This window comes from Aspergillus terreus, genomic scaffold (genome assembly GCF_000149615.1).
Source record: "Aspergillus terreus NIH2624 scaffold_5 genomic scaffold, whole genome shotgun sequence".
Classification (NCBI taxonomy): Eukaryota; Fungi; Ascomycota; class Eurotiomycetes; order Eurotiales; family Aspergillaceae; genus Aspergillus; species Aspergillus terreus.
Window position 1 is genome coordinate 1,456,594 of NT_165928.1, and position 11,997 is coordinate 1,468,590.

The 11,997-nt window shown below is 53.7% G+C and overlaps 4 protein-coding genes across 4 annotated transcripts; 1 reads left to right on the forward strand and 3 right to left on the reverse strand.

Annotated features, from left to right (window-relative positions):
- Positions 1 to 224: 224 nt before the first annotated feature.
- ATEG_04066 (ubiquitin-like protein HUB1) lies at positions 225 to 743 on the reverse strand (the record flags this gene model as incomplete). The annotated part of the gene is made up of 2 exons (XM_001213244.1): positions 225 to 292; positions 344 to 743. The coding sequence occupies 2 exons, from the start codon at positions 741 to 743 to the stop codon at positions 225 to 227; spliced, it is 468 nt and encodes a 155-aa protein (XP_001213244.1).
- A 1,025-nt stretch (positions 744 to 1,768) lies between these two features.
- Positions 1,769 to 2,606, reverse strand: ATEG_04067 (class I SAM-dependent methyltransferase; the record flags this gene model as incomplete). The annotated part of the gene is made up of 2 exons (XM_001213245.1): positions 1,769 to 1,938; positions 2,003 to 2,606. The coding sequence occupies 2 exons, from the start codon at positions 2,604 to 2,606 to the stop codon at positions 1,769 to 1,771; spliced, it is 774 nt and encodes a 257-aa protein (XP_001213245.1).
- Positions 2,607 to 3,165: 559 nt separating this feature from the next.
- ATEG_04068 (cytochrome P450) lies at positions 3,166 to 4,897 on the reverse strand (the record flags this gene model as incomplete). Its single annotated transcript, XM_001213246.1, has 5 exons — positions 3,166 to 3,340; positions 3,394 to 3,560; positions 3,611 to 3,721; positions 3,781 to 4,631; positions 4,696 to 4,897. 5 exons carry the CDS (start codon positions 4,895 to 4,897, stop codon positions 3,166 to 3,168), a joined length of 1,506 nt encoding a protein of 501 aa, XP_001213246.1.
- Positions 4,898 to 6,607: 1,710 nt separating this feature from the next.
- Positions 6,608 to 11,495, forward strand: ATEG_04069 (uncharacterized protein; the record flags this gene model as incomplete). Its single annotated transcript, XM_001213247.1, has 7 exons — positions 6,608 to 8,739; positions 8,799 to 9,110; positions 9,308 to 9,528; positions 9,661 to 9,939; positions 9,991 to 10,381; positions 10,428 to 10,555; positions 10,693 to 11,495. 7 exons carry the CDS (start codon positions 6,608 to 6,610, stop codon positions 11,493 to 11,495), a joined length of 4,266 nt encoding a protein of 1,421 aa, XP_001213247.1.
- Between the last annotated feature and the right edge of the window lie 502 nt (positions 11,496 to 11,997).

Below are 11,997 nucleotides of genomic sequence, written 5' to 3' on the forward strand. Positions count from 1 at the left end.
AGTACAGTCTTAATCGCCGGTTCCGACTTCCCTGTAGATGGATAGATTAGAATCAAACCCGGGCCATCGAGAAAGGCAAGAGGATCAAGAGTGTTGCTCACAAGTCAAGCTGAGAACCATGGGAGATGGAGTAGTCAGCTAGCGTCAAGAAATCTTTGAACGGACGTTCGCCCTGGCGCTTCAAAAGAATCTCCTATAACAAGCATTAGCGCCATGCAATCGGACTAGGTTTGAGTAGGACTTGCATGAGTCTCGCGTCCAATTCTTGCCGCGACCTGCGCCTTGAACAGTTCTGTACCCACAGTTAGCTATCGCAGGACCAACCCCAGATAGGACAACGCACTGATCGGATCAGATCCAAGACAAGGGATCGCAGCCTTTGTGCCTAGACGGTCATTGACATAGACCACCATCGTGGGCTCAGTGGCCTCTGCGACAGCCGCCTTCTTCTTCTTTTCCTTCTTCTCCTTCTTTCTTTCCTTCCGTTCATCCTTATCATCGCCCCCTGGACGACTTCGCTCGCGGTCGCCTTCCCTGTTGCGGTCTTCGCGTCGGTCGGACTCTCTTTCTCGCCGGGGGGACCGTTCCCTGTATCCTCGATTCAAGCGGCGCTCATCGGCTTCCGGTCGGTCGTTGTCATCGCGTCGTTTGTCTTTCCACCGAAACCCACCGGACTTCTTGGGGCGGTCTCTGTCGCCTCCAGACCTCCTCCCGGGAGATCTGCTTCGCGAACGTTCGTCCATTGTGGTTGGGTTCAGATCGTGAAAGGGATTCAAGTGAGCTGTCAGTAAGCTCGGGAGTTGGATGCGACGGGGCCTAACGCACGTGATGCTGTATAGCGGCCCGGTACGATCTAAGCTAGTCCAATTAGGGATTATTTCTCCAAAAGTGGCAAGTGAAGTATACCGTGCCTTTATTGATTTTACAAGGTATTCGCCAGTAAGTGAGGCGAAGTTTGATAAATGAAAGTAGTTTCGTGAAAAAATCCAGGCCTACTTTGCTTTAATGAAGACATATTCATGGAATGAGAAACAGTCGATGCTACATTCCAACCCCATGGAACCAATCCTCCTCCCTAAGCTCCCTCATCAACCTGTAAACGCTGATTTCGCACTCTTTAAAGTAACCTACCATCTTTCACACATTGGGATCAAATTGAGACTGCAGGCTTCAGCAGGGCAATTTCTTCCGGGACCACTTCATGAATGTCGCTTCATCTAGGAGGTCGGGGCGGGAGATAAATTGGTGAAGAGCATGCCCTTGCCAGACATGGATGGCGTTACGACCATAGTCCTGTTGATGTTAGGTATCATGAATCGAAGGGAGTATTTAGTTCAATGTACTGTTGCCAGGAACATGGCCTTATTGTACTTTCGATTCCGGGTAGCTCTACTTGGGTGGAGAACCGGATAACGAATTCCTGAAATATTAACTAGACTCGAGAGGTTGTGGGACCTTCGTATATGAGGATGGTGCCGGCAAGCACCTACTCTCCAAATCAAAAGGTGTCTTCTTTGGCAAAATCCATCGTATGTCACGCCTCGGGAACAGCTTGCTAATTTAGGAGTGACAGGGAGAGCCTCATCCTCGAGCGTTGGAATGAGTCCATGTCGTGTATGATGGGCAGCAGAGATAAAGATGCCAGATCATATAATAACCAAGCAAGATAACAGCAATACTACAGCAATACACATTATGTGACAGACTAGTTATGATCCGCCGGCCAAGATATACCCTTCCTGCCACTTAAAGGCACTTTCTAGCATAGTCACTTTACCAATACCCCTACTATATGCGGGAGTGGATTAAATCGACCCTCATTTGAACCAGGACGTAAGTTGGTCGACGTCCATTTGCAATTGTGCAAGAGGGTCTCTTTTGTATCTCGAGTCATCGAGCACCCGTCCAGACATAGAGGCCAGACGGTATTAATCCCGGCTTTTCAGAATCGACCGATCAGTTCATCATGATTTTACCTACCAAGAGTTCAATATAAACTTACCTTGCCAGGCGCCCGCCACGCTCCATTTGTTGCTTGCTTTGACATGTTCGTACACGAGCCACTGTCCACCGTGCCGGAGATACGAGTATAGTAGTCTCACTAGGGAATCCGGTGCTGCGACACTACACAGCACATGAACCGTGCTGATCGTGTCGACCGAGCCGTGCTGCACACCATAATCTTTGAGGTCCTCGGTTCGCCTGACGATCTGACACTTCTCCTGCAATCCGTACTCCCTCACTCTTTTCTGTAGGTCAGGGTGGAAGGCCGTGTTAGGCTCAACCAGGTAGAGCTTGGATATATTACTATTTCTCTCTTCTGAAAATAGATATATCCAATCCCCCGACCCAGTCCCGATGTCTAGGACGACTCCGTGGGCGGCGGATAGGACCTTTTCGACGTCGGGAGCAAATAAAGCCCTGGAGGCCATGCCAAAAAAGGACCAGAACCGGGAGAACCAGGCTTTTTCGAAAGACGTCCAGGAAGATAGCTCGGAGAATTTCCCATCTTTGAGCAGGAGTAGAAGTGTCACTGGAAGGTATAAGATGGCCAAAAGTAGAACAAATACGGGGACTAAAAGGTCAAAGATACTGAGGTTCAACATGATGGTAGCCGAGATAAGATTAAAGTATGGGTTCGAGATTTATGTGAAGAATTTGTCGAATGTAATTCTCCACAAGAGCGAGGAACTATACTGTCTAGACTTATATCACCTGCAATTCGTCTGTGGTGGCGAGTGTTCTCGTAGTCTTCAGCAGGATGACAGTGACGTATACAGACGTGATCATTCCCCAAATACCTGGAGACTGCATCTGAGACATAGTACAATGGCATTCGACGAGGATAAGTCTGGACCTGGTCTGGACCTTGAATATCGAGCCATAAAGTAATTAGACTCCAGGTGGCTGATAGCAGCTGATCGCCCGTATCCGGCCATCTTACCACAGCCAGACGACCCCAGGTAATCCTATGGCCCCAACCACGGCTTCACGGCGCAAATGTCACTGGGAGTTTTGTCTAATTAATGCTAATTTGGTTGGATGCAGAAGTCTACCAAAATATCCGATTCTGTGTGAGAGAGAACTACATAGAATGTAAGCCCGCGCAAACGTTTCACCCAGGCCGCAATGATAGATGAGCCCACAAACCACCCAACCACCATATCAATCATTAAGAACCCTCGTAACAATTGCTTTTATGCCAAAATTGCCTTCGTCAGGGTATGGGGTTCCGAAATCACGGACGAAGTCGATATCTTTCTTCGAAGTCTGATAGAGTTCAAAGTCAAATCGGCGTATCATCGTTGCAATGACGAGGAAGAGTTCCGCATAGGCCAGGCTAAATGCATAAGTCAACATCAATATCAAACACATGTAGCGAAGTCGTCTTACTTCATCCCTAAGCAGATCCGGCTCCCTTTGGAGAAGTTGACAAGGTAACGGTCTAATCGCTCTCCCTTGGCAGCAGCTCGCATCCATCTTTCAGGATCAAAGACGTGAGGTTCAGGGAAGATGTTCGGATCCATCAATATAAAATAGTTTGTCTCGCTGACCAGAGTCTATGACTGTAAGTAAGTCCGCTCCATCGACAATAATATGGGTAACTTACCCCCGGAGGTATCACATAACCTTTATATTCCAAAGCCTCGGTAGGTGCTATCCGTGGAGATCGACTTGCGATTCCGGTTGACAGACGCAGAGTTTCAAGGACGACTCCAGACTATATCTCTTAATCAGCAAATCCCCGACATCGTATGTACTGGAGGCCATCGCGCGTACCAGATATGGCAGCTTCTCAAGCTGGTTCCAGGTCGGCTGGCTATCAGGTGCCGGCATGACCTGCCGTAGCTCTTCTCGCAGCTTTGTTCTCACGGGCTCATTGGTGATCAGATTGTAAAAGCAGAGAGACAGAGACCGGGCTGTTGTCTCTGTGCCCCCGATAATCAACGAGAACCCTTCATTCATGAGGCGCTCCGGTGTCCTCATGTTCGCCGGCATGGACGGCCCAGCAATAGCGTCGATAATCGAACCTCTGCCAGATTTTGTTCCGCTATTATGCAGAGCTGCTACTGCTCTCTGGTACAGATCGTGTTTTTGACTCGCCATGGCGAACGCAAACGGGTTCACCTTTTCCAGCAGCCATAGAGGCATGGCGTTGGTGATTGTTTGCAGAATGGGGAAGAAAAACATGACATGAGCCATGCGGAAGAGCCCACTTATTCCGTCCCGGACGTGCTCGTTGAAGTCTTCAGCGTCGAGGTTTCCGCTGTTGAAGCCCCAGGCATACTGGTGGATGACGTCGGATGCCAGGCCAGCGAATCCCGCATCCAGACTGACGGCTCTGTGCGACTCGCAGGCGTCTTGGAGATGTCGGGAGAGCTTGTCCAGACACTCGTGAATGATATGTTCCATGTTGGTGACGGCTTGTTTGGAGAAGAATTTGTCGAGTGGTGCGCGGCGCTGGCGATGGTCTTCGGGGGAGACACTTGAGAATGCAGACCCGTCGAGGCCGAATTGCGCAACTACCACGGGATCTTTTTCGCGCTTGCGTGCGCTAGAGGCATAGATTTCGTCGTAGTAGTCTGGATCCTTGATATGGATTTCCCGCGGGCTGACCCGTATAATGGGGCCTATAGGTACAGCGTATGAGCAGAGCGGTACGTTTTGTAAAGGGATGTTATCAACCTTACTGACCATACTGCTGGTGCATCCGCTCGATCTCCCAAATGAACATGCCGCGCCGGACCACGTTGTAGTAGAACTCATAGCCACTGGTGATTGCAGCCAATTTTGGACCGGGGAACTTGCTTAGGGGATGGAAGTAGAGTCGATATATGCTTCGCAGGGCAAACCAGACGATTATACTGGCAAGTCCCCATAGTATAAGAGAGGCCATGGTGAAGGCTGGAGGAAGGGCCGATAGTAGAGGAATATGTAGAAGACGGTATGCGACAGGGCAGTCTGGGCTTAAAGAGCCATGAAATACGGCGGTCCCTTTGCCCTACATGTGAGGAGTTATGCATGGGCCCTGCGATAAACCAGTGGCATTCTTCATGCATGTCAAGTTCTGATAGCTAGGGGGGATGGTGGCAGAAATCTGCAAGAAAAGCGGCGCTAGCGTTGACGGTCGTGAAACTACTCGGTCTCTATCTAGGGGTCGCCTCTGAATGAGCTCTCAAGAGGGGTCAGATAGCCGATAGATGCGCTAGCTACCTGATCGTCCGTCATGGATGGAGGAATTGCTCGGCTCTTCTTGCCCAAAACTAGTAACCAGCGCCTTCAGACTAAACTAGCACGAGGGAACCTGAGATGAGGACTTGGCGTGATTTTGGCCCAATTTTTCGAGTCTCTTATACTTCCAGTAAGACGTCAGGCTGAAAGGTGCTCGATAAGGGGTGGCTAAGTATACATAAGACATTGATCTGCTTTTCGGCATCATGAGTCTAATAAATACTAGGTACCATATACTATGTCGGCACACGTGAAGTGACTAGTGGAGGTGCAGTGCTGACGTGCATTAACACCCCCACTATCACCACATCACCACCTCAAACCCAAGAAGCCGCAGATATTCCCCTATCAACAGCCGAGAGATTGATTCGAATCGAGTGCAATGGTAAGCTCCCACTACCTGACTACATCCGGAGAACCAGATCTGAGTGACGGAGTCCACCAGCGTCGTCTCTGTCAGTGTGTCCCCGACGCACTCCTTTTCCAAGAAGCCCGTTGCGGCCATCAGGCTGATCCCGGGACTGGGAGTTGAGGGCGACGCTCACCTGGGACGGACGGTGCAACACCGGTCCCGACTACATATCAAACCGCCTCCGCCGAACCTCCGTCAAGTCCACCTCATCCCCGCAGAATTATTTAACGAGGTAGCAAATGCAGGCTCTCCGCGACTCCAACCTGGAGACCTGGGTGAGAACGTGACCACCCAAGGCATCAACCTGAAAGGACTGTCTCGGGGCACGAAGCTTCGCTTTGTGTCGGCCACCGGCGGCGGCGCAGGAACGAATGCGCCCACCGTGGTGGTGACGGGACTACGAAACCCTTGTCCTCAGATCGACAAGTTCCGGGCTGGGCTGAAGGAGAAAATGATCGTTCGAGACGAGAGCCGACAGATTGTTGGCCGTCTGGCGGGCGTGATGGCGACGGTGGAAACGGGCGGGGAGATCACTCCAGGCATGAAGATTCTGGTGGACGAGCCGGCCGTGCGTCTTCCTCTGGAATGTGTGTAGGTCCGATGCAGGCGAATGCTAGTTAATGCTGGTAAATTCTACTGGTGACAAGCTGTCAACTTGAAACTGCGTGATAGAGCGCGTGGATATGGATATGGATAGGGCTATCGGGGGCAGATGCGGGGATCCCCGCAGGCCCCCACCAGCCGGGGAGTCTCCGCCGTCATATTGTTGCCCGCAGTCTCGGCGTGTTGGGAGAATAGCGTCCAGAAGTCCATTTAAACATGAATACGACGTAAAGATGGAACTGGGGCACCTCGCAGATACTTATATGTAGTCACTGCATGGTCTCCTTTATTCCACTCTGTTTCTTAGAGGGTACAGGCATAGATTTCTTTCTTTGTTGACATTGTTTTTCCAAGTTCATTATGCCGGAGACATTCGATGTAGAGCATGTTCTCGCGAACATCAGCGAGCAAGACAAGATCGCTCTTCTATCTGGTACACGAACCCAGCTGACTTTGGCACCTCACTCGCTAACAGCCCTAGGGATCGACTTCTGGCACACACATCCCATCCCCGAATTCAACGTCCCCTCGATCCGCACCACCGACGGCCCCAATGGCATCCGAGGCACCAAGTTCTTTGGCGGCATCCCCGCCGCATGTCTGCCCTGCGGCACAGCTCTGGGGGCAACCTGGGACCGAGATCTGATATACCAGGCGGGGAAGCTGTTGGGCGACGAGTGCATTGCGAAAGGCGCGCATTGCTGGCTGGGCCCGACCATCAACATGCAGCGCGCCCCCATCGGCGGCCGCGGGTTCGAATCGTTCGCGGAGGACCCGCATCTCTCGGGCATTCTGGCCAAGTCGATCATCCTCGGATGCGAGAGCAAAGGGGTAATTTCCACGGTCAAGCATTTTGTCGGCAACGACCAGGAGCATGAGCGCCGCGCGGTGGATGTCCTCGTCACCCAGCGCGCCCTGCGCGAAATCTATCTACGACCGTTCCAGATCGTGGCGAGAGACGCGAAGCCCGGCGCACTCATGACATCGTACAACAAGATCAACGGGAAGCATGTGGTGGAGGACGCGCGCATGCTCAATCTGGTCCGCGACGAGTGGAAGTGGAATCCGCTCGTCATGAGCGACTGGTACGGGACCTACACGACCATCGACTCGATGAATGCAGGCCTCGACCTGGAGATGCCGGGGGTGTCCAGGTACCGCGGGAAGTACATCGAGTCAGCTGTGCAGGCTCGCCTGATCAAGCAGTCGACGATCGATGCGCGAGCGCGAAAGGTGTTGGAATTCGTCAAGCAAGCGAGTCAAGTCCAAGTGTCGGAAGTGGAGCGAGGACGGGATTTTCCAGAGGATAGAGCGCTGAACCGCAAGGTCTGTGCCAACAGCATCGTGCTCCTCAAGAACGAAGACATCCTGCCCCTTCCAAAGGATGTCAAGAAGATCGCTCTTATCGGGTCTCACATGAAGACGCCTGCCATATCGGGCGGAGGCAGTGCGTCGCTGGAGCCATACTACTCTGTCTCGTTATACGACGCCTGCACGGAAGCACTCCCCAACGCAGAGGTGCTCTATGAAGCGGGCGCATATGCCCATAAGATGCTCCCTGTGATTGACCGTCTCCTGAGCAATGCTGTCATCCATTTCTACAACGAGCCGATGGGCAAGGAACGACATCTCATCAGCACCGAGCCTGTATCGACGACGGCCTTCCAGTTCATGGACTACTATGCCCCCGGTCTCAACCGGGGGCTATTCTGGGCCACACTGATTGGCGACTTCACGCCCGACGCATCGGGGCTTTGGGACTTTGGCCTGAGTGTCTTTGGTACCGCAAACCTCTACATTGACGACGAGCTCGTGATCGACAACACCACAAACCAAACGCGCGGAACGGCCTTCTTCGGCAAAGGCACTGTTGAGGAGCTCGGATCAAAGGAGCTCGTTGCTGGGACTACATACAAAATTCGGATTGAGTTCGGCTCGGCCAACACCACCACGATGAAGACGGTGGGCATGGTGAACTTCGGTGGCGGCGCCGCCAATCTGGGGGCGTGTCTACGGATGGACCGGGATGAAATGATCGAGAATGCTGTAAAGGCGGCGGCCGAGGCCGATTACACCATTCTCTGCACCGGGCTCAACAGGGACTGGGAATCCGAAGGGTTCGATCGCACGCATATGGATCTGCCTCCGGGCGTGGACCGGTTGATCTCGAAGGTGTTGAAGGCAGCCGCTGACAAGACCGTCATCGTCAATCAGTCCGGAACCCCGGTTACCATGCCGTGGGCGGATCAGGCGCGGTGCATCGTGCAGGCCTGGTACGGAGGGAATGAGACGGGGCATGGGATCGCCGATGTCCTGTTTGGAGAGGTCAATCCATGTGGGAAGTTGCCCTTGTCCTGGCCGGTGGATGTGAAACACAACCCGGCCTATCTGAACTACGCCAGTGTGGGTGGCCGGGTGCTGTACGGCGAGGACATCTATGCGGGTTATCGCTTTTACGAGAAGACCGGACGAGAAGTCCTCTTCCCTTTTGGGTGAGTTGGCTCTCCACGAAGCTGCCTCGTGGCACGCAGTCTCATCTAACATATTGCAGCCACGGCCTGTCGTATACGACCTTCAAGGTCTCGCCGAGTGTCACCGTCACCCCAGAGATCTTCAACATGGGCCGTCCTCCGGTCGCCACCGTCCAAATTAAGAACACGGGCAAACTGGCGGGAGCCCAGATCCTGCAGCTGTACATCTCTGCCCCCGAGTCCCCCACCCCACGCCCGAACAAGGAGCTACACGGGTTCGAGAAAGTATTCCTGCAGGCGGGGGAGGAGAAAACGGTGGAGATCCAGCTGGACCGATATGCGACCAGCTTCTGGGACGAGATCGAGGACATGTGGAAGAGCGAACAAGGGACGTACGAAGTGCTCATTGGCACCTCCAGCCAGGACGTGGTGGCCCGGGGCAAATTCCAAGTGGAGCGCACCACGTATTGGCGGGGACTCTAAGGATTCATCGTCTCGTCCAGAAAGCCTCGTTTGGCTCAATTGCCCGGCTAAATGAGACCGTCTCGGCTTGATTGGAGGGATAATTCAGCCATCGTCTGACTCTCAGACACCGAACTCCATCGCCAATCCCCGGCATCGTCGTTTTCTCTCTTGTCTTGGCCTGTCATCACCGTGTCTTTCTCCGGCTATCTCCCGTGTCTCCCGCCGGAAGTCCTAGCAGGAAGAATGCACGCTTCTTCGACTCCGCGACCTCGCAAGCACACGCGGGTGCTCACCGCGTGCGATGCCTGTCGTCTCAGCAAGACTCGATGCGACTCGGCCCGGCCAGTGTGTGCCAAATGTATCCAGCGGGGTGTAGCGTGCGAGTATCCGGAGACGGATGCCATCTCAGTGTCGGTTCCCATAGAGCTTTCCATTAGTCGAGGCATCTAATGACCACCAATCCTACCTAAAGTCTAGAAACATGGGGCGCAAGAATCCTAGACGCAGTAGAACGGCAAGAGCGGCTGCTTTCAGAGAGCCTGGCCACAACCCGGGGGCCTCCTCTTGCGCCGCAGCAAGCGTCGCCATCCCCCGTGGACGAAGTAGATCCCGAGTCCATCTCGCGCAATGATGCGCTCAAGACGCCCATCACCGGGTCGGACATGATTCTCAGCTGGCCGATTTTTCCGAGAGAGAAACCCGTGTCGACGTTTCCGATGGTCGCGTACTCTGAGAAGCCAGATCGCTTTCAGACGGGTATATCGCCTCGCTGGTGTTAAGTAACTTGATACTGATCGGCGACAATAGCTCTACCCAGTTTAGATCCCCAGAGACTGCTCGAATTGCGCGAGATTTTCATGACCAAGATCTGGACCAAGAACCCGATCGTGGACCCAGACCAGCTGGACTTGTATATTGCCCGAGTGCTGGAAAATGGCATCGACTGGTCGGCCTCGTCGTGCCTGGTGCTCCTTGTCTTTGCGCTTGCGGCCATCTGGGGGAACTATCCCGACGACGAAACCCGCGAGGTCTCGTACAATGAACCGTCCTTTACTCCGCCGGTCACCTATGTGACAATGTCGGTTCCGGAGCACCGCATGAAGGAATCGTTGGCGTTTCTCGCCATGGCGCGGAAGCGCATCTCTGCTGCGTATCTCGACGATACCTTGCTGGGAGTGCAGTGCCTTTGTTTATTCGGGTAAGCTTCATCCCAGGCTTAGATACGAATGTCTAACACTGGCTAGAATTTGGTATCAGTACAACATCGAGCCGATTCCGGGCTGGAAGATGTTCCGGACAGCATCCATGTTGTGGCAGACATATCATTTGAAGCACCGCGAGGGAAAGACGATTAGAAATGCGCAGGAAGAGAGTGAGTGACTTCATCTCCCCATTGCGGATGGCTCTGACTCTCCAGGTCTGGAACAACGACTCTACTGGACATGCCTAAAATCTGAATGGTATAGCATGCCTACACTCCAGACCTATTCTCTTACCATACTGACGTAGATAGTGAGGTTCGATATGAACTGACAGACCTTCCACCCTGCGATCTCAGTCTCTCCGATTTTCCTTATTCCCTCCCGAGCTTTCCCACCAGACAACCATCCAACGACAGCCCTGGGCGCCTGTTTTCCAATCCCTCAGCGACAGACCTCGAAGCAGCATCCTCCTACTACTATCTGGCCGAGATCTCCTTGCGCAGACTCCTCAACCGAGCCCGCAATGCGGTGCGCGTACTCTCCCCGGATATCGACCTACCGACCATCAAGGTCCTCGCAGACACCTTGACGCAGCTGGAAGGCCAGCTGCAGCAGTGGGTAGACTGTCTCCCTCACACTCTCCGGTTCAACATGCCTCTCGAATCCGCCCCCCGCCAGAACGAGGGCGAACTGATGAAGCTAGCCCGCGAGCGGTACGTCGAGGTGCGCGAGCTGCTCTGCCGCGCATATCTATACCTGTGCATCCATGTGCCGCTCGACCCAGCGCTGGCAGCGCTGTATGGGGTCAAAGCGAGCGAGGCGCTCCTCTTGGCGGTTTATCGAATCCAGACTGAAGTGCCATTCTTCCGGCACCCGGGCTCGTGGGGAGCGTGTCGGGTGCGGTTCAACCACGCGCTTTGCCTGATTGCGGGATTCCGCGCGAAAATGAAGCAGCTACCGTCGGCTGAATATGTGAGCATTCCTCCCGCCTGGGCGGACTGCGTGCGCGTGGTGATTGAGCGGCTGAAGATCTGGGGGGAGGAGGGCGGCGGCCTCAAGGAGTTAAGTGTGCTGCTGGAGTGGCTGCTGCATGGCAGTATGGAAGCGTAGAACACATGAAATGAAACACAACGTGTGTCTTTGTCCCAGCCAAATAGCAGGAGCTGCAGCTGCAGCTTCGCTTCAGCTCCGCTTCTCTTCGAGTATGTATCCACAACGCTCCCACACTAGCGACTGGCGCCGACGGTTCTCTTGGCCCGAGGTTCGGGGAGACTCCGCGCAGTCCCTGCATAGCTTTAGCCCTGCTTTAGGCTAAGATGAAGTGCCGAGACTCTCGTGGGATTGGCATCCAGCAACCAGCGCCACAAGCTTCCTGGCCTTCTCTTCCCACCCCCAGCTACCCCGTGGGGTGATGAAACTATAATCCCTCCAGCGGGGATCATACCCGGATTGTCTTGCTCGATACGATAGAATGCAGCCCTCGACCCCGTCTGGGCATGAGCTGATGGGTCAGACGGCTCTTGGCTGTCTGCGACTGGGCAACGTGCGGTCTTGCGGCGGACAAAGAGCATAATAGGGATGGCATATATAACCATGATTCGTTCCCCGAGTC